The sequence below is a fragment of the Phyllopteryx taeniolatus genome, chromosome 8 (assembly GCF_024500385.1).
Source record: "Phyllopteryx taeniolatus isolate TA_2022b chromosome 8, UOR_Ptae_1.2, whole genome shotgun sequence".
In the NCBI taxonomy this organism is placed as follows: domain Eukaryota; kingdom Metazoa; phylum Chordata; class Actinopteri; order Syngnathiformes; family Syngnathidae; genus Phyllopteryx; species Phyllopteryx taeniolatus.
In genome coordinates, this window is record NC_084509.1 from 13,470,436 (window position 1) to 13,489,504 (window position 19,069).

Here is a 19,069-nt window from a genome sequence, read left to right on the forward strand (position 1 = left end):
ATGTTGAAATAGTGACGCTAGCCTCGCACATTGATGTCTCACACTGTCAGGTGCAGGGTGCCGTTTGTAAAGCGGCTCGCTCTGAAAATAACAGCGATATTTTGTCAGACGCAGCTTCAAACGGTGTTTAAAAAAAACTGCTGTGAATTTTCCAGAGTCACTTTTCTGCACATTTAGAACAATATTTGGCAACTTATAGTTGCAGCCATAAAATTCCAAGTAAATGATTATTTGCTAAAAACAATCAAGTTTATCAGTTTGAACATTAAATATCTTGTCTTTGTAGTGTATTCAATTAAATATAGGTTGAACATGATTTGCATATCATTGTATTCTGTTTTTATTTATGTTTAACGCAACGTCCCAACTTCATTGGAATTGGGGTTGTATATCGAAATATAAATAAATGTAAATGTTTAGGGTGGAACGAAATATTCAGCTAAAATGCAAATACAAACGGAAGTGCCATAAAGGCTCAAGATCAGAGTGTGTCCATAGCCCCCCCCCCCCCCCCCCCCAAAAAAAAAACAAAAACATAAAAAGCATCTTATCTGGGGAAATTATTATAGATATAATAACTCCATGACATAACAAACGCGTTTGGAGAAACTTTATTTGACGTGTACCTTTAGTGTTTAGCCGTCACTTTTAAGAACAGCTGGAGGATGTAGGACCCCTGGGAGCCTTGGCCGTCCACCTCCACCAGGTGGCAGGTGCACGCCACTGTTAGCCAATATCCATGTTGCACATTCTGCAAACGTCTGATGAAATGGTGTCAGCAGAGAACATCGGCAGAGCCGTTTTGGCTGCAATACACAATTTCTTCCATGGCGACAGCAACGACCACAGGGCTGCCACAGACCACCTCGGTAAGTGTCTTTCGTGTGTCTTGTGTGTGTGTCTCGCTGTGTTGGCACAGTTACCTTGAAAAAGTAACTTAGTTACTTTACTGATTACTTGAGCTTAAAAGTAACTAGGTTAGAAAAAGGTAACTTTTTAGTTTACTTTCAGCAGCTGCCAAGTGGCAGGGATATCACTGATCCACAGAACAAAAAAAGCATTAGCTTAACTGTAACCATTACTTGGTAATGTACGCCACACAAGTTACAGAATGATGTAACCATCCATCCATTTTCTGTACCACTTTATCCTCACAAGGGTCGCGGGCGTGCTGGAGGCTATCCCAGCTGTCTTCGGGTGGGAGGCGGGGTACACCCTGAACCAGTCGCCAGCCAATCACAGGGCACATACAAACAAAACAACCATTTGCACTCACACCTACGGGCAATTTAGAGTTGTCAAATAACCTAGCATGCATGTTTTGGGGATGTGGGATGAAACCGGAGTGCCCGGAGAAAACCCATGCAGGCACGGGGAGAACATGCAAACTCCACACAGGCGGGGGTGGGATTTGAACCCCGGTCCACAGAACTGTGAGGCAGATGTGTCCTTCAGCGGGTCAGTCCTTAACCTCCGTGACTGATTTATGACCGCGCACTTTGACATGAATAAGTAACCCACAATGCGTTGCGTGTTTAACATGCCAGTAAAACTGGATTGTTAATGTGTAAATAAAAAAGTAACAACAAATAAATGCACTTTTCACAAAGGAAAATAACAAAAATAGTGAAATTATGCAATTCTTTGCACTTTTATGGTACTGCACCGTCACTGTGCATTGCAGAATCAACACTCACTTCCCAATCGCTTTCTTGTGTGTGAAGAGTTATTTGCTATTGGACGGTTAGACTGTGGTTTTTCAAGTCACCAGCCTCAAATCAGTACTTGGTGAGAGACCTTGATGACTCAAAAGTAACTTGCTGCTTTGAAAAATTAACTGTAGTCTGATTATTCTCCTGGGGAAAGTAATGTGTTACTTTGCTTGTTATTCAAAATGGTGCAATTTTGCCTACAACCGACACTGAACACTGTTGATTGCACTTGAGTAGTTGAGTGCTCACTGTGAACCTGACCTTGTTAAAAAGTATCTTTGCTGTCACTTTCCTGATTTAGATGAATAAGTTTAGTTACTGTACGTCTTACACATTGCTCACTAAAGCTCTGTGACAGACATTATGAATCAGTCGACGCACATTCACTTCAAACTTTGTCATTAGACTGCAGTAGTGAGTCATTATGATTCAATTAGATGTCAAATACATGCTCTGAGTGAGACAATGACACCAGTATGGTGGAAAAACACATGCAGCAAGAGCTACATTACTGTCATACGCTGACAAAGCCCATCAGCGTAAAAGTATGCAAATGTGAGCTGCTGTCATGTTTGCCCACAAAGTTTCAGTTTTCTGTGTTTGTGCTGTGTGCTACAGCGGTTTCAACCACCTGTTGTTTTTCTGTAATAAGCCTGAAACTCCATGGACTCCTTCATTCCGTGTCACATAACTGATACTTATGATGCACACAGATTTCAGCATGTATACTATAACCACAATAGTGTCAGTATAATGCCACTCCACTTTCTAAAGGCAGATATTTGGATACTGTACGTCTCGTGTTGGATCTCACTGCATTCTGCAGGTGTATGTGATGAAGTGTCTGGTGGGTGCTTTAGGTCAGGAATAATTCATGACAGTAATAATAACCCAGAACCTCCCAAATTTGGATTGCTGTTAGAGTTTCGAGTCTTCTGTGAAGGTATCCCGATATGCATGGAACAAATAGCTGGAAAAAGGTAAAGCCCATAATTGTGTTGTCACAAATTGTAATCACAGTTTCTTCATCAATTATTGTGCCTGCAGAGCCATTTCCCGCCATTTGGCCATTATACACACTAAAAGGCTGTGGCTGTCAGCCCTAATGCCTTTTCAAAGTGACTCATTTATGTAGCACGCTCTTCCAGACCCCAGAAAAGCTGTTGCTTCAGGTTGATGGAACCGTTTCATGAAACTGCCAAATGCGTTACATGTCCACTTTTGACATTGGAACATTTGGCGACCAAGATAATTCTTCTTAAGTCCAACAGGTTTAAAGGTAATCATAGGTACAGTGATACCTTGAGATATGAGTGACTCAATTTGTGTTTTTCGAGGTACGGGCTGTTGTTCGACCGATTTCTTTTTCATTTTTGCTTTAACTTGTGAGCGCAGACCTGAGATACAAGCGATGTATGGTGGCAGTGACTCAACTCACCTCACAACAAGCAGGAGTTTGGCAGATCCATTAAGTGAACAATTCTTCCAGAGGCTTCAAGGTGTTTAATGCCGCTCCGTTAAAGTTTACTGTCAAACTAAACATACGTAAAACTGTCACGCCTTGTGTATTAAAACAACCACATACTGTATCTTAGCCTTTCTGTCCGCTAGCTTAATGCTAACGCGAAATATGATCTATTGTGGTTCTTTAACCCTTTAAACAACAAATTGACCACAAACCGTCCAGTAACACACATATACTGATTATAACAGTACACACAGTCACCTATTCTTTATCCTCTGCATAGAACGACTAATACTAGTGCCTTATTGATAAACAAAGAGAGGAGTTCAGACGTCTCAATGAACAATATATCCGTCTGTTTGTCTTATACTCTCGCCAGGTGGTCAAGGCGGGCACACAAGAAAGATGAAACACAATGGCCATTCAATAGATGCTGTGTGAAAAAAATCATGTCATTACTGTATGTTTTTATAAAGTACAATATGATGCAGTGCTATTTTTCCCCAATTGAAATAGACATTACAATTTGTGTTGTGTTTTTTGGGGAAAGCTGGAAGAGATTAATGGCACAGCTCTGCTGTGAGCGCGTCGGCTGGGAGCGGAAATGGGACTGCTGCAACATTCTGTCACTCATTTGTGAATCTTCAGTAAATGAGCAATTAGCATGCATGCAGGCGAGGGACTTCACTGTACTGAACATACTAATCATAAGTGATTCGTTCACGATTCACCAAGGAGCAACACACGTCCTGCCTTGAGTGATTTGCGATTCGCCAAGGGAGGACGTACTACTAAAGAATCAGTTGGGATTCGGATTGATTCTCGAAATTGCAATGAAAAACAACTGTTAGATAAATTGTAGAAGTTATCATTTATTTGCTTAGCTTGCATTAGTATAATGGACAATTTTAGATGTCTCGCCTTCAAAAAGAAGACTCAGCATCATCCGATGGAAGGGCGCCTGGACCAAGGACGCGATCGGATGTGGTCGGGTCGTGACAGGTGTTGGTTCAATATTATGTGTTGTGTCTTATTATTTAGAATACTATGTCTGGGGAAAACCCTCTTATTATCAAATATTTTGTGTTGTGTCTTATTGCTTAGAACATTATGATTTGTAAATCCCTCCTATTTCAAATAAATACAGGAGCGAGGGGGGGGGGATTGTTTAGAGCGTGTTGAGAGGCTGTGATCTGAACAATCTCCCATACGCCCTCCTCATGAGAAAAAGAAACCAGTGTCTTCATTCCTTTTGTGTCTATTTTTTATAATGTTGGCTAAGATAAATCCAACAAAAACGAATCCCGAATCAGAATTATTGCATTAGAACAAGCACTACAATGCTGCCCACAGCAGCCGCCATTTTGACTTATTGCACATCGCTTCCTCGCATGTATGCATTGTAGCGTCATGGAGATCTCTATAAAGTTTACCTCCTGGTGTTTTAGCAGAACGGTTTATTTAAAAAAGAAAAAAAGAAAATGAGCTCTCCGTTGTTGAGTCAGTCAAGTACATCAAAAGAAGCACACACAAACTTGTTTGTCTAGTGTTGTTTAGTTATTGTTTTCATTTCAGTGCAACAAAACTAATTTAACAACATGACATGTAGTCACATACACTCTATTTGTTGATTTGACAGACATGCGTGTTCAAGGCTGATCAGGCTTACAAGGAATGACATCACATAAATATATCTATTAGGTGTAGTGAAGTGAGTTCACTGCCACCATACAGTCCTCGTATCTCAAGTTTGCGCTTGGAAGTCAAAGGAAAAAAATTGTCCGAATGATGGCTTGTCTCTCAAAAAACTTCGGTCACTCGTATCTCAAGACACCACTCTATTTTTAACTTTGGAAAAAAAGCCTTAATGACAAATAAATATGGTAGTGAGTGAAATATTTGTCAGCTAATTTGTGCCTTTGTTAAAATAACAACGTGACAAATCAACACTAAACAGAATAATTATTGGTGACGTGCTAATGCCGTTTTGAGAAAGAGTTACAACATGTTGTAATTATGTTAACAGGACTTTGTTGAGTGCTGTTGGAAAAAGAAGTGGCCTGCTAAAACACCAGGAGGTAAATGAGAGTGAGTCAGAACAAAGACTTGCAATCAAGGACAGGCCATTTTGAAATTGACCCTCATCACCCTTTGCAACTTGAATACTGCCAAATTCTAAACATTTCATATCCTATGTTTTTGAATGAGCAATCAGTGGACTGTGCTTTTGGTTATGACATTCAGCATATTGATGTTATTTTTTTTTTTAATGGCCAATGTAGTTAAGTCACCTTTTTTGCACATCAACACCGTCAATATGAAAATTTGTGTGTTCCTGAAAAAGAACTAAAAGCATGTAAATCACCTCTTTCGTTGGCTTTGTTCAATCATTGATAAGTTACTTCACTACCACAATATTGTATCTTTTCTAAAATTAATATTGATAATTCTGACTTGAGGCGGAACAACTGGTTAGCACGTCTGCCTCACAGTTCTGAGGACCGGGGTTCAATTCGGGGTGTGTGGAATTTGCATGTTCTCCCGTGCCTGCGTGGGTTTTCTCCGGGCACTCCGGTTACCTCCCACATCCCAAAAAACATGCATGCAACATGGTAGGTTGATTGATGACTCTAAATTGCCCGTAGTTGTGGATGTGTGCGCGAATGGTTGTTTGTTTATATGTCTGCCGACCGGTTCAGGGTGTACCCCACCTTAAGCCTTCAGTTTTTTTTTTTTTATTTTTTACTTTGACTGTTCAAAACAGGGCTGAAAAGCTCGCGAGCGTCACCAGGACTCTTTTTGTGTTTATGAGAACATGCTTGGACTGTAAGTCTGCAGTTGATCTAAAAAGTATCAAGTAAACATCTGTGGCAGTTGTGAAGCCACAAGAATTCACAAGACTGTCACCTGACAGACTGAAGTTTTTTTTCTTTTTTTTTTTTTTTTTTTACTTCTCGTCTTGTTTGGACTTCACTTAATACTGTATTAAAATAAATATTCTGTTTACTGTGTGTATTTAAATTTTACCTGTACATTATTTAAGCAATGGTGAAAGAAAGTTTGACCACTGTAACAGATTATTATTTTTTTTGATGATGACTTGTTGAAAATCTATTTTATTATTAAATATATATTACTCTTTTATTAACACTAATAAAGTATTAAAACTTCAGTTGTTCAATACCAGTCAAACGTTTGGACACACTTTGTAGTGATATTGAATGAGAAACTGTGTCCAAACTTTCAACTGGCAGTGTGTGTGTGTGTGTATCTATATATATATATATAGCCTACATTGCCGTGACAAAGTATTTGCCCCCATCTCAAATTCATATTTATATATATATATATATATATATATATATAGCCTACAGTGCCGTGACAAAGTATTTGCCCCCATCTCAAATTAATATTTTTATTTGCATAGTTTATCAATGTTTTTCATGTTTAAAGTCATCAAACAAATGTAAATATCAGTTTTTAAATGGTGATTTTATTTATTAAGGGGGAAAAATATATTCATAGCTACCTGGCCGTGTGTGAAAACAGTATCCCCCCCACCCCCCTTGTTAAATCATTAAATAACTATGGCTAATCACATTTCTTGACAAGCAGAATTCACTGACCACACCCAAGCCTGTCATGCAGCTTTTTTGGAACGTGTTGCAGGACTCAAATCCAAAATGAGTGAATATTTGTTTATACAAGTTTATCATATCACTTTGAACATTAAATGTCTATTCAGTTGAATATAAGTTGAAATGGATTTGCAAATCATTGTAGTGTATTCTGTTTTAATAAAGTTAGAAAGAAAATGCTATTCATAATTTTTAACAACAATTTATTGGATACAGTTAGTACCGTGACTATGTCTATTCTATTCTAGTCTATTTTCAAATTTATTCAAAAGTTTGGGCAAAATTTCAGGTTTTAAAAATGTAGTGCAGGCTTCTACTCCACTTGCTGTAGTTCACCTCACTTTAACAAATGAAACGCCTTTTCCGAAAGAAGAACAGTAGCAATCCACTCAGAAGTTGTACATTTAATTCCCATTGTAACGCAACAAAGTTTCTCTTTCCAACCTTACATAAGCATATGGGCAAATGAACACCTCGTTCAAGTAGATGTCTAGTACAGTGAAAAATATTCCTCATATGGATTTGATCACAAAGCAGCCGTGGGAGGGATAGAGGATTTTCCATCTCTTGCCGTTTGATTTATGAATCAGTCTTTCTTAGCACACTCACTTTGAACTCGTGGTGTCCTGACTGAAGCGAGGAGTCTTACCTTAGAAATACACCCACCTATTTCCTGTGTCAAAATATAAGCAACACATGGTGTGAAGTGACAATAAACACATTGCTCAATGAATTCTTCGCTGACACCAATCATTTTGAGCGCAAAAAAATTGGTTTAAAAAGTGTTTGTTTTTTCTCGCAGTCGTCATCTGCTCTCGATGGAATTGTCTACACCCTCTGCCCCAGAAATGCCATTAATCTGTTCCAGCCTCCCCAAAAATCTTGACAAAAGAAATTCAAATGTTTTTTTTTTTTTAAAGAAAAACAGCACTCTTTTATATTGTACTTTGTTCAATGGACATTATACTTCTCTCTCGGGTGTATGCACCATAGCCACCTTGGGGCAGTATTTTACAGACATACGGTTGTTCATACCGATGTTATGCGTTGGGTGGTCTATGATGTTTTGCATGGTTTGTTAGCATTAACTAAAGAGACCTTCCTAAGGCAACGCTGTGTGGTTGTTTTAAATACAAAATGTATTGACAGGCTAATGATGAAGAACGGTGGTAAATGCGCACGGCACTGTCAGGAGCCTGAAGAGGTGGTGAGGAAGTCAGATCGGTTGTTGTTGATCTGTTCACTTTGGGTTTGATTTAATGAGATACCAAATAATGGGTGCTAAATTGCGTGTACACTAATGCTGTTGCAGATTGCGCACGCTGTTGGCAACAGGTGTAAAAGTGGTGGAAACAGCACTATTCAAAAGAGGATTTGTGCTTTCAGTATCGCTGATGGTTTTCATCTTGGGAATTGGGGTTTGCGTTACAGAAAATAAATTTACAGTAACCCAGGTGCAGGGAAATGCAGAGTTGAAAGGATTTTTTTGGCTCTAAGTCAGCCCAAAAGCTCCAAAATTGCTTGGTTGCATAGTCCATATCTCAAAATAATTTTTGTTGCTGGCATTTCAAAACTGTTTTCATAAGCGGAAAAGATCCATTTTCTCCATTGCTTCTCATTTTGTCTACACCTCCGAGTCATCTTTTCAGTAAAGGACGCAAAATCAGCCAGAGCAATTGGTCTCAGCTTTGCACCTACTCCTAGAATGTGCAAAATGAACTGCACGGAAGTTTTGCCCATTGGCTGCCGCAATCTTGAGCGTGCCCAGTTAGTAGATCAGCTTCCACATCTGTTTGTGTGAGCAACCAAGTTTGCACAAACCTTGAGTCCATCAGGCCCTAAGTTATAGTGAGTGAGGACGCCCAGGATTCAGAGAAAGAGCTGGTCGTCCAAGTTGAAATTCTGGTGGAGCCTCTCTGCCAGGAGGCGGCGCTGCGGGGTGTTAAACGCCGAGAAGAAGTCTGCCAACAGAAGCCTGGCCAAGGTGTTGGGCAGCTTAAGCTCTTTGCGTGGCTAGGTTTGGTGATGAAGGTGTTGGTGTCGCTGACATCTCTGGTATGCAAAGTGAAGAGAGTTGGGCAGTGGAATGGTCTGGGAGAGAGTGTGTAACCCTCACCATGGCTTTCATCTCTGGGTGACCAGTCCAGGGTGTACTTGTCACATTGAATAGGCCCCTAATGAGGACAAGTGCCATGGAAAACAAATGGATGAATACATTTTCACTTTTAAACATGTAACAATGGTGAATAGAATGACTTTCTTTGCCAGAAATTGTCAGTCTTTTTCACCTTGGCAGTTCTCTTCACTGTGTAAGTTAAATGTGTCTGTTGCAGTCTGGTATCAATTCCCCCACACCCAAACTCACTCATGCATTACTTCCATACACGTGTGCAAAAACCGCAGACATCCCTCCTCCGTAAGCGGGTCTTCCCCTTTTGTAGCACTCCCACCTCCACACACTCCTCGCTGACATTTAAGTAAGAGATGCAAGTCAAACGCTTCTAATGCGCCGATCCCAATCGCCATGTGGGATAGTTGTGGCTTCATGACAGCAACTTAAAACGTGGACCTCTTCTGGACTTGACTTTTGACTCCCCAGGACTTTACAGTGAAGACACGTGGACATCCAAACCTATCAGCAGGTGAGCTCCTTACTGATAGAAAATGTTGCAAGTGTTTCTTTAGCCAAAATTCTATCAAAAGCTAGGGAGTGACTCCTGGAAATTCACGAGAATGTAGAACTGGACGAGGACACACATGAAGCACGTTTGTCTTTGTTATTTGAAGGAAAACGATTACGTATGAATTCATCCATCCACTATGTGCCATTTATCCTGTTTAGAGTGACAGGCAACCTGGACTCCATCCCAGAATACACAAGCCACATATTAAAGAGGCATGTGAGCCACGACACTACCAGTAAATAATGATTTGCTAAACAAGTATTACTATTTTTATGTCAAATATTATTGGTCCTTATATTGGCATAGTTATTTGTTACGATAAAGGCTAAATTTGTTTCATGACATCTTTAATGCGAAAAAATAGCAGCTGTAGAAAAAATGTCCCTTTGTACTATTATCCTGTATATGAAATTACGATTATTACTTTTCTTATCTTAAAATTACTAATTCTTTTCTTGTAATATAACTGTACAGTATTCTCGTTAAAGTATGCCTTTTTTCCTCACAATTAGTTTTTTTCTCATAGTGTTACAACTTTTCCCTTGAAATATGGCGAAATCATTTTCATAAAAGTACAACTTTTTTTCATTGTAATCTAACTTTATTGTTGTGAAATAAGGCTTTCCCCCAAAAAATATTACTTTTGCCCTCTCTTAACATTAACATTTTTTTCTTAAAATACTAGGATTTGATTCTTGTCCTTTAGTTTTTTTCCTTTTCAATGTAGCCCGCATATTGCTTTGTCCATATCCAACATTAACTTACAGTAAATATTTTGTGTTTGTTAGAATGTCATACAAATAGGCTATCACACAAATACAGTAAGTTTGAAGTAAATTTAGTTTGGAATACAAGGCCGAGAGAAATGGTGAAAGTTGCGCTCTTTTCAGTCTTCACTTGCGTAATAACAACTGGGCCAAGTTGAGTTTACAACATTAACAAACACATAGTTGGCTCACATGGACAAGAAGTCAAAGTGAAGTTTGGCTAGTACCAATGGAAAGCAGGCCTAAGCTACCTCAAATATAAAAAAAAAATAAAACATGTAACTAGCTTTTAACATTAACAAAACAAAAAGAAAAGGAAATACGTTATTACACAAAATTACTTTTATTTTTTTTTTCCCTTATCCAGAGGGTAACCAGAAAAGATGAGTAAACAGCCATTGAATAATTTTAGACATCATTTGTCTGCAAAACTTTCCAGTCACATCCTCATCTTATAGGAACAGCTTGGGCAGCATGCCTGTACGCACACGCACACACACACACACACACACACACGGTACATAATTTATTTGCTGAAGATGGGCCGACCCAAATGGCTTCTCCATTATTGGGTTTAGCTAGGACAGAGCTTCTCTGGTGTGGACCTTAATGGCATTATATGCTTCCTGGATCTATGAACATCTGGAACAGGCTTTCATAATTCAATACAGAGAAATGATGTAAGATCTATGTATAACTCTTATGAGATGTTCACTTAAAAATAGCAACCATATAACCAGTATCAATATTAATAGTAAAATAACAGCAATAAAACCAAGAATGACAAACAATGTTGTATTTGACTTTGTGGTTTGGAGTAGTAGTTGCTGCCCTGTGACTGACTGGCGACCAGTTCAGGGTGTAGTCCGCCTTTCGCCCGAAATCAGCTGGGATAGGCTCAAGCATGCCCGCAACCCTAGTGAGGATAAGCGGTTAAGGAAATGGATGGATAGTAGTAGTTGCAGGCGTGTACGTGTGTCTGGGTGAGAGAGTGCCTCGTGATTGGTGGAGAACTAGGAAATGAGCGTGGTCGCATAAGTTCACACGAGGTACAAGTAAGAGCTTGTGGCTTGAGTTGCAATACTACATCAGTTCAATGGGCAGGTTGCGGTTCGGATGCAGTATAGCTCATTGCAGTATAGCTCATTAGATGGACCCCTGAGCTAAAAGTCCTGCACGAATAAAGCCATGCAGGACTTTTAGCTCAGGGGTCCATCAGGTATGTGTTCTTAGTACCATGCTTTTCATTCAATGCCAGTATGGATTGGGTGTTTTTATGTTTTTTTAAAATTTTTTAATGAACTTTTATCCACACTTTACAATACAATCATACAGGCACGAAATAGTATGGGACAACAGATGATTACAAAACAAGTAAAAAAAAAAAAACAATATACAAAACAAAGAACTAAGGTTGGTGGATAGAATTGTGCTAAGTGAGCAAGAACATTTGGGGTACAGTGGAGTCCCGCATACTTTCGGTTCAACACGTGCAGATTCAGCTATTTGGCAGATTTTTCCAATTGTTTTTTTTCCTTTTTTTTTTTTTCCTTTTTTGTTTTTCCCCAAAAAGTGGAAATTTCTTCCCGTTTGTTCAAGAATTTCTGGGGTTTATTCCCTGTGAATATTGGGGGTCCACTACATTGAATTTGTTGGGGAGAGCGAAGGTAGGGGGTGGGTGCGGGGTGGGGGTGGGTGGATAATAATAATAATAATGACGATGATGATGTTTGAACGATCAACTGAAGTGCATGAATAGGGACAAGGTGTTATTATAATGGGATCTTTTATAGAAAATGTACGCTTTTCCAAATTTTTATATTCCCTTATCAGGTTGTACCAATGTTTTAGTGATAATTTTGTCTTTCCAGTTAGTAAAATTATTTTTTGTCCCACAGTTACAGAAATGAGAAAATTCCATGGTGCAGATGGGAAGAGAAATGGAGTAGGGGTTATTTTAAAAGAAAAGTTAGCTAAGAATGTCTTGGAGGTGAAAAGAGTATCAGATCGAGTGATGAGGCTGAAACTTGATATTGACGGTGTTATGTATAATGTGATTAGTGGCTATGCCCCACAGGTAGGACCTAGACGTGAAAGAGAAATTCTGGAAGGAGTTCGACGAAGTAGTTCTGAGCATCCCAGACAGAGAGAGAGTCGTGATTGGTGCAGATTGTAATGGACATGTTGGTGAAGGAAAGAGGGGTGATGAAGAAGTGATGGGTAAGTACGGCATCCAGGAAAGGAACTTGGAGGGACAGATGGTGGTAGACTTTGCAAAAAGGATGCAAATGGCTGTCGTGAACACTTTTTTCCAGAAGAGGCATGAACATAGGGTGACCTACGGAGGTAGAAGCACGCAGGTGGATTACATCTTGTGCAGACTGTATTGTATTATTGACAGAATGTAATCTGAAGGAGGTTACTGACTGTAAGGTAGGACTGTAGGGGAGAGTGTGGCTAGACACCATAGGATGGTGGTGTGTAAGGTGACACTGGTGGTGGGGAAGAAGATTAGGAAGACACAGGCAGGCATGTGGTGGAAGCTGAGACAGGATGAGTGTTGTGTGGCTTTTCGGGAAGCGCTGAGACAGGCTCTCAGTGGACAGGAGGAGCTTCCAGAAGACTGGACCACTACAGCCAAGGTGATCAGAGAGACAGGCAGGAGAGTACTTGGTGTATATTCTGGCAGGAAAGGAGAGAAGGAGACTTGGTGGTGGAACCTCAAAGTACAGGAAATCATACAAGGAAAGAGGTTAGCTAAGAAGAAGTGGGACACTGAGAGGACCGAGGAGAGGCGAAAGGAATGCATTGAGATGCGACACAGGGCAAAGGTAGGGGTGGCAAAGGCCAAACAAGAGGCATATGATGACATGTATGCCAGGTTGGACACTAAAGAAGGAGAAAAAGATAAATACAGGTTGGGGTGGTTAAGAATAGAGATGGAAATATGTTGAATGGTGCCAGTAGTGTGCTGAATAGTTGTAAAGAATACTTTGAGGAGTTGATGAATGAGGAAAATGAGAGAGAAGGAAGAGTAGAGGAGCCAAGTGTGGTGGACCAGGAAGTGGCAATGATTAGTAAGGGGGAAGTTAGAAAGGCATTAAAGAGGATGAATAATGGAAAGGCAGTTGGTCCTGATGACATTCCTGTGGAGGTATGGAAGCATCTTGGAGAGGTGGCTGTGGAGTTTTTGACCAGCTTGTTCAATAGAATTCTAGCCCGTGAGAAGATGCCTGAGGAATGGAGGAAAAGTGTGCTCGTGCCCATTTTTTGAGAACAAGGGTGATGTGTAGAGCTGTGGGAACTATAGAGGAATAAAGTTGATGAGCCACACAATGAAGTTATGGGAAAGAGTAGTGGAGGCTAGACTCAGGACAGAAGTGAGTATTTGCGGGCAACAGTATGGTTTCATGCCTAGAAAGAGTACCACAGATGCATTATTTGCCTTGAGGATGTTGATGGAAAAGTATAGAGAAGGTCAGAAGGAGCTACATTGTGTCTTTGTAGATCTAGAGAAAGCCTATGACAGAGTACCTAGAGAGGAACTGTGGTACTGCATGTGGAAGGCTGGAGTGGAAGAGAAGTATGTTAGAATAATACAGGACATGTACGAGGGCAGCAGAACAGTGGTGAGGTGTGCTGTAGGTGTGACAGACGAATTTAGGGTGGAGGTGGGACTGCATCAGGGATCAGCCCTGAGCCCCTTCCTGTTTGCAGTGGTGACGGATAGGCTGACAGATGAGGTTAGACTGGAATCCCCATGGACCATGATGTTCGCAGATGACATTGTGATCTGCATTGAAAGCAGGGACCAGGTGGAGGAACATTTAGAAAGGTGGAGGCGTGCACTGGAAAGCAGAGGAATGAAGATTAGTCAAAGTAAAACAGAATATATGTGCATGAATGAGAGGGGTGGTGGAGGAAGAGTGAGGCTACAGGGAGAAGAGATAGCAAGGGTGGAGGACTTTAAATACCCTGGGTCAACCGCCCAGAGCAATGGTGAGTGTGGTCAGGAAGTGAAGAAACGGGTCCAAGCTGGTTGGAACGGGTGGAGGAAGGTTTCAGGTGTGTTATGTGACAGAAAAGTCTCTGCTAGGATGAAGGGCAAAGTTTATAAAACAGTGGTGAGGCCAGCCATCTCTCGGAGTGACCAGGTTGGATAAAATTAGAAATGAGCTCATCAGAGGGACAGCCAAGGTTCGAAGTTTTGGAGACAAAGTTAGAGAGAGCAGACTTCGATGGTTTGGACACTTCCAGAGGAGAAATAGTGAATATATTGGTAGAAGGATGATGAGGATGGAGCTGCCAGGCAAGAGAGCTAGAGGAAGACCATAGAGAAGGTTGTTGGATGTCGTGAGGGAAGACATGAGGGCAGTTGGTGTTCGAGAGGAAGATGCAGGAGATAGGCTTACATGGAAAATGATTTTTAGTCAAATATAGCCACGCACTTGATGCAAGACGTGTCGACTAGTCGGTTCAACCTGTTACCAGTCGTGGTTGCCCGTCATTCGCAGGCACTGGGGAACCTGTCTCTGGAATGAAAATCATGTTTTGATACTAGACAGGTTCAGTTACTGCCCAAGTACACGCATCAAATATTTGGTGTTCCAGATTACAACCAAGGATGAAGGTCCAAGTCAACAGTCCGAGTGAACTACGAGACTGGACGCCCTTGGTTTGTATGTATGGGGAAAATTCTCAGGTAGCAAATGAATGACTTTGCATCTAACAATCGGCTTCATGGGGAGACACAAATGTGACATGTATCCTTTGTGAACGCCAAGTAGACACTACTACTATGATCCCACTTTGCAAAGGCACTTGATGGGTGGTCCCGACCCAGAGGGCACCCAGAATATTGAGAGGAGGATTCTCTGGTATTGAAACACATGCTCACCTGATTTGCCATACAGCTCTTTTACTAATGCATTGGGTAGATGTACCTAATGTTGGAATTACCAACAAAGGTCTAAAAGAAACTGCTAAGAATAAATGTTCTGGTGATATTCAGTTATGTTTGCAGGCGGTTTGGATTTTCTAATTCTTTGTCTTTAGAATATTTTGCCCAGGAATCTGGGTTGAGTTTACATAACAGCCCTCTGCTTCGTGATGCTCTCGCCGTGCATCTCTCATGTTCATCAGCGACCTAATTCGGTGATTGATTCATTTAGTGCAGTAAGGTCCTTAAATGTACTTTGCTCAAGCAACACTGCGTCTTGCGCGGTCATCCCAGGAATGAATATATATTTCCTGAATCTGCAGTCGCTTTCTGGGAGTACATGTAAATAATCATTAAGAGGATTAGTCAGCGTTCAAGTCACTGTTTTTTTCAATAAACAGACAAAAAGCAACTGAATGAGTGCATTTTTGACAATACAAATATTAAATTGCAGCAAAACTAGTGCCTAGCTGTTGGCCACTAATGAAAACTAGTTGCTAATGGCTGCACACAGTGCAACAGTTAAGTCGTCTTCGGCTGTGTCACTCGGTGTACGGTTAATTTATTTTCACTTCACTTGAGTGTGTCTAAAGCTTGCTTGTAACTAAACTTTTGGCTCGCTACACAAACAGACAAAGTAACGACTTGCAACTAAAAATTGTTTGGACACTTGTAAGTCAAAGTATTTTGTCTACATCCCTTGTGTGATTCTGTCTAATTGTTCGTTTTGGTTTTTACACTAGCAACAATGAACGTGACCGGTGCGGGAAACGCAACTGCAGTGTGCGTTAAAATCGGCGACAGCGTCATTAGCGACCTCCTGATGAGTGTCTACATCCTGGCCTTCATCTTTGGCTTTATCTTCAACGTCCTCACCCTGGGCCCCATTTTGCAACAAGTGCGCAGGCAAAATGTCCTGGGCATTTTCCTGCTCAGCCTGTCGCTCTCCGACATGCTTTTCATGTTCACCATACCCCTCTGGATCAACTACTACCACGAGAACCACCACTGGAAGCTGGGCGTCATGTCATGCAGCGTGGCCGGGTTCTTCTATTACTCCAACATGTACATCAGCATCTACCTGCTGTGTTGCATCTCCATGGACCGCTGCCTGGTGGTGACGTACCCTTTCCGCTCCAAAACCCAGCGGACGTCGTGCTGCGCCTGGGCGCAGTGCGTAAGCATCTACGCGGTGGTGATGGTGCTGCACATCATGGTGCTGTTCAACGACAACCTCCCCGACGCCCACGACAGCCGAGACGACCGCTGTTACGAGACCTACCCCATGGAGAGACCCGTGGCTTTGTTCAACCTGCTGCGGGTGGGCATCGGCTTCTTGCTCCCCCTGCTGGTGCTGGCCGTCAGCTACTGGAAGGTGCTGGCCACGGTGGGCCAGAGTCCAGGCCTGAGCGCCCAGGTCAAGAGGAAGGTGCGCATGCTCTCCTTCGGGGTGATCGGGATCTTTTCGGTTTGCTTCGCGCCGTACCACATCCTGCTGCTGATGCGCTCGCTCGTCTTCTACCAGAATGACAACACGCGGTTTGACGGCAGCTACTGCGAGTTTGAGCAGAAGGTGCACTTCGCCTTCTCGTGCACGCTCGCCCTGTCCAGCCTGAACTGCGTAGTGGACCCCGTGCTCTACGTGCTGATCAGCAACGGCATCCAGGAGGATTTCAACGTGTGCTGCAAAAAGTGTAAAAGGACACAGATGGATGTGTGTGCTCCTTCCACACACAACACAGCAAAGTTGAATAATCATTTGATATGAATGTACTTGTTGGTATACCTCCCAAGTCTCCAGGAAAAGACAATCTGATCCTTTGAGAGTGATACATTACCATATTAGTCCAGTCCCCTCGCCAACTCCCTCATATCCTGCTCGATGTGGATTAGGAGGCTGATAAGACTAGATATAGTACATGCACCGGTATGGTAAATAACTGTTTTACGAAGCTATTTTTTACGGAAAATACATATAATGCTGACAGTAACACAGTGGTGCCTTGAGATACGAGTGACCCGACTTTTTACTTTTTTGAGAAACAAGCTGATATTTTGGCTTTGATTTACGAGTATAAACTCAAGATATGAGGATTATATCTCAAGGCACAACTGTATAATGGGTTCACAAACCTTTTGAGTCCAGAGACCACTTGCGGGGAGACATTTCTACGATAAATGGCAGCTTTGAAACTGGAGTATCAAGGTTCAAAATGTAAAAATGGCAACTAGGTGTTGGAGAGATGCTCATTTGCTTCCCAGCTACTGTCAAAGTGCCCTTGAGCAAGGCAGCGTCGGGGTGCAGCACTGTTTTCCCGCTCCGTTTCACTCCGACGTCTCGCCTCGCATACCTGCATGTGTGTCATTTGGTTCTACCGTACAGTTGTGCGCATAGGTTTACAAATCCTGCCAGAATTTCTAAAATGTCAAACCACTATTTAAATAAAAGAAGTGATGAAGCAAAACATAATCACATTAAACTATGAGGCATTTCAGAATAGCACAATCATTAAACAAAACATCAATAAAGAAAATAACGAGATGGTCCCCACCCTTGAAGATTTATAATCAGTGTAATAAAAGAAACCATGAATAAACACAAAAACATCAACATAACTACCACATGCATCCCTAAATGCAATAGGAATGAAAAAGTTGCCTATTTTATTTTTTTCAAGTTACAATAACAATTCATGTTTTTTTAGAGAAAAAATTTGCAGTAGTCTGAGAATGAATAAATACATTAAAATGTTTGGATCTTTGCAAGAAGAAAGACGTACAGTATTTTCTCAAGGTATAAAAGTGTAATCTTATGAAAATAAATTTGGAGTTTTCCAAGACAAAGTTGTAATATTACGATACTGCAGTCAAAGATTAACGAGGGAAGAAAGTCATATTTTATTAAATGCCATAACTACAACTTTATTCTCGTAACATTACACCTTTTATTCTGGAAATTACACGTTTATTCTCTATAAACTATGACTATATTCTTGAAAAAGATACACCTTTTGTTCTAGAAAAAAGGGCCTTATTCCTGTTATATGCTTTAAAAAAACTATTAGTGCAGGGATGTCAGATTTATGTGTCGATACGTCACAATCATATCAGAATTTGTAATTATCTCAAAGCTAAGGTCATATAAGAGTCATTGATTTATTATGTTTGTTTCATTAGAGTCTCCAATTCATGCATGTTTTTGGGATGTGGGAGGAATAAATGAGGAATAAATGAGTAACAAGTCAAATAATAATATATTAAAAAATAGAAATAAAAAACAATAAATAAAAATAAATACAGCCATGGTTAAAATCAATCAGGAATTGGATTTTTTGGGCATGGTCAACTAAATACAATACAATCAGTAATGCTTCTGTTTTGTATTTTGTAATAACGTGTGTTCTTCTGAAACAAATCATTTTGAAGTTGATAATTATTGACTTTAAATTAGAAAAAAAACAAAAAACGTTAACTTGATCCCCCCCAAAAAACCTTGCATCTTCACAAATGTTATATTACAGATCCATTCCATTCTGTCCAAGGTTGGCCTTGAATGTGGTAATGTGACTCCATCACTTAGTGCTTCTGAGCGATAATGCAGGGTTGGGCTGAAAGTGTTTTATTGATAACTATTCTGAGACTGGTGGTCTTTATTATTATTATCAAACAAAACAAAAAAAGCTCAAATGACAAAGAGGAGCAGCCTCTAAGATCGATAACTCCTGTTATTGGACTTCTTGTCTGGTTCATAATAATAAACGCTATGCTGAAGCTTAAGTGTCCATAAGTGCACTCTGAATGCATCTGCAACGTAGTGTCAATGTCATTACCATCACTTACTTCAGTGATGTACCAGTACTGTAG

The 19,069-nt window shown here is 40.7% G+C and overlaps 1 protein-coding gene across 4 annotated transcripts; it reads left to right on the forward strand.

Annotated features, from left to right (window-relative positions):
* Positions 1-528: 528 nt before the first annotated feature.
* gpr184 (G protein-coupled receptor 184) lies at positions 529-18,976 on the forward strand. 4 transcript variants are annotated; one of them, XM_061780907.1, is made up of 3 exons: positions 529-869; positions 15,949-16,634; positions 16,731-18,976. In XM_061780907.1, the coding sequence occupies exons 1-3, from the start codon at positions 740-742 to the stop codon at positions 16,971-16,973; spliced, it is 1,059 nt and encodes a 352-aa protein (XP_061636891.1). In that variant the 5' UTR covers positions 529-739; the 3' UTR covers positions 16,974-18,976. The 4 variants fall into 4 exon arrangements, with proteins under 4 accessions (XP_061636891.1, XP_061636890.1, XP_061636893.1 ...); XM_061780906.1 differs by having other exon boundaries at positions 15,949-18,976; XM_061780909.1 differs by lacking the exon at positions 529-869 and adding an exon at positions 9,117-9,457 and having other exon boundaries at positions 15,949-18,976.
* The last annotated feature ends 93 nt before the right edge of the window (positions 18,977-19,069 follow it).

What these genes read in the sequence shown, in the direction of transcription:
- gpr184 (XM_061780906.1), top strand. Translation starts at nt 740, where the DNA reads ATGTTGCACATTCTGCAAACGTCTGATGAAATGGTGTCAGCAGAGAAC. An exon ending in GGCTGCCACAGACCACCTCG is followed by an intron (nt 870 to 15,948) that starts GTAAGTGTCTTT and finishes TTTTTACACTAG; the next exon opens with CAACAATGAACGTGACCGGT.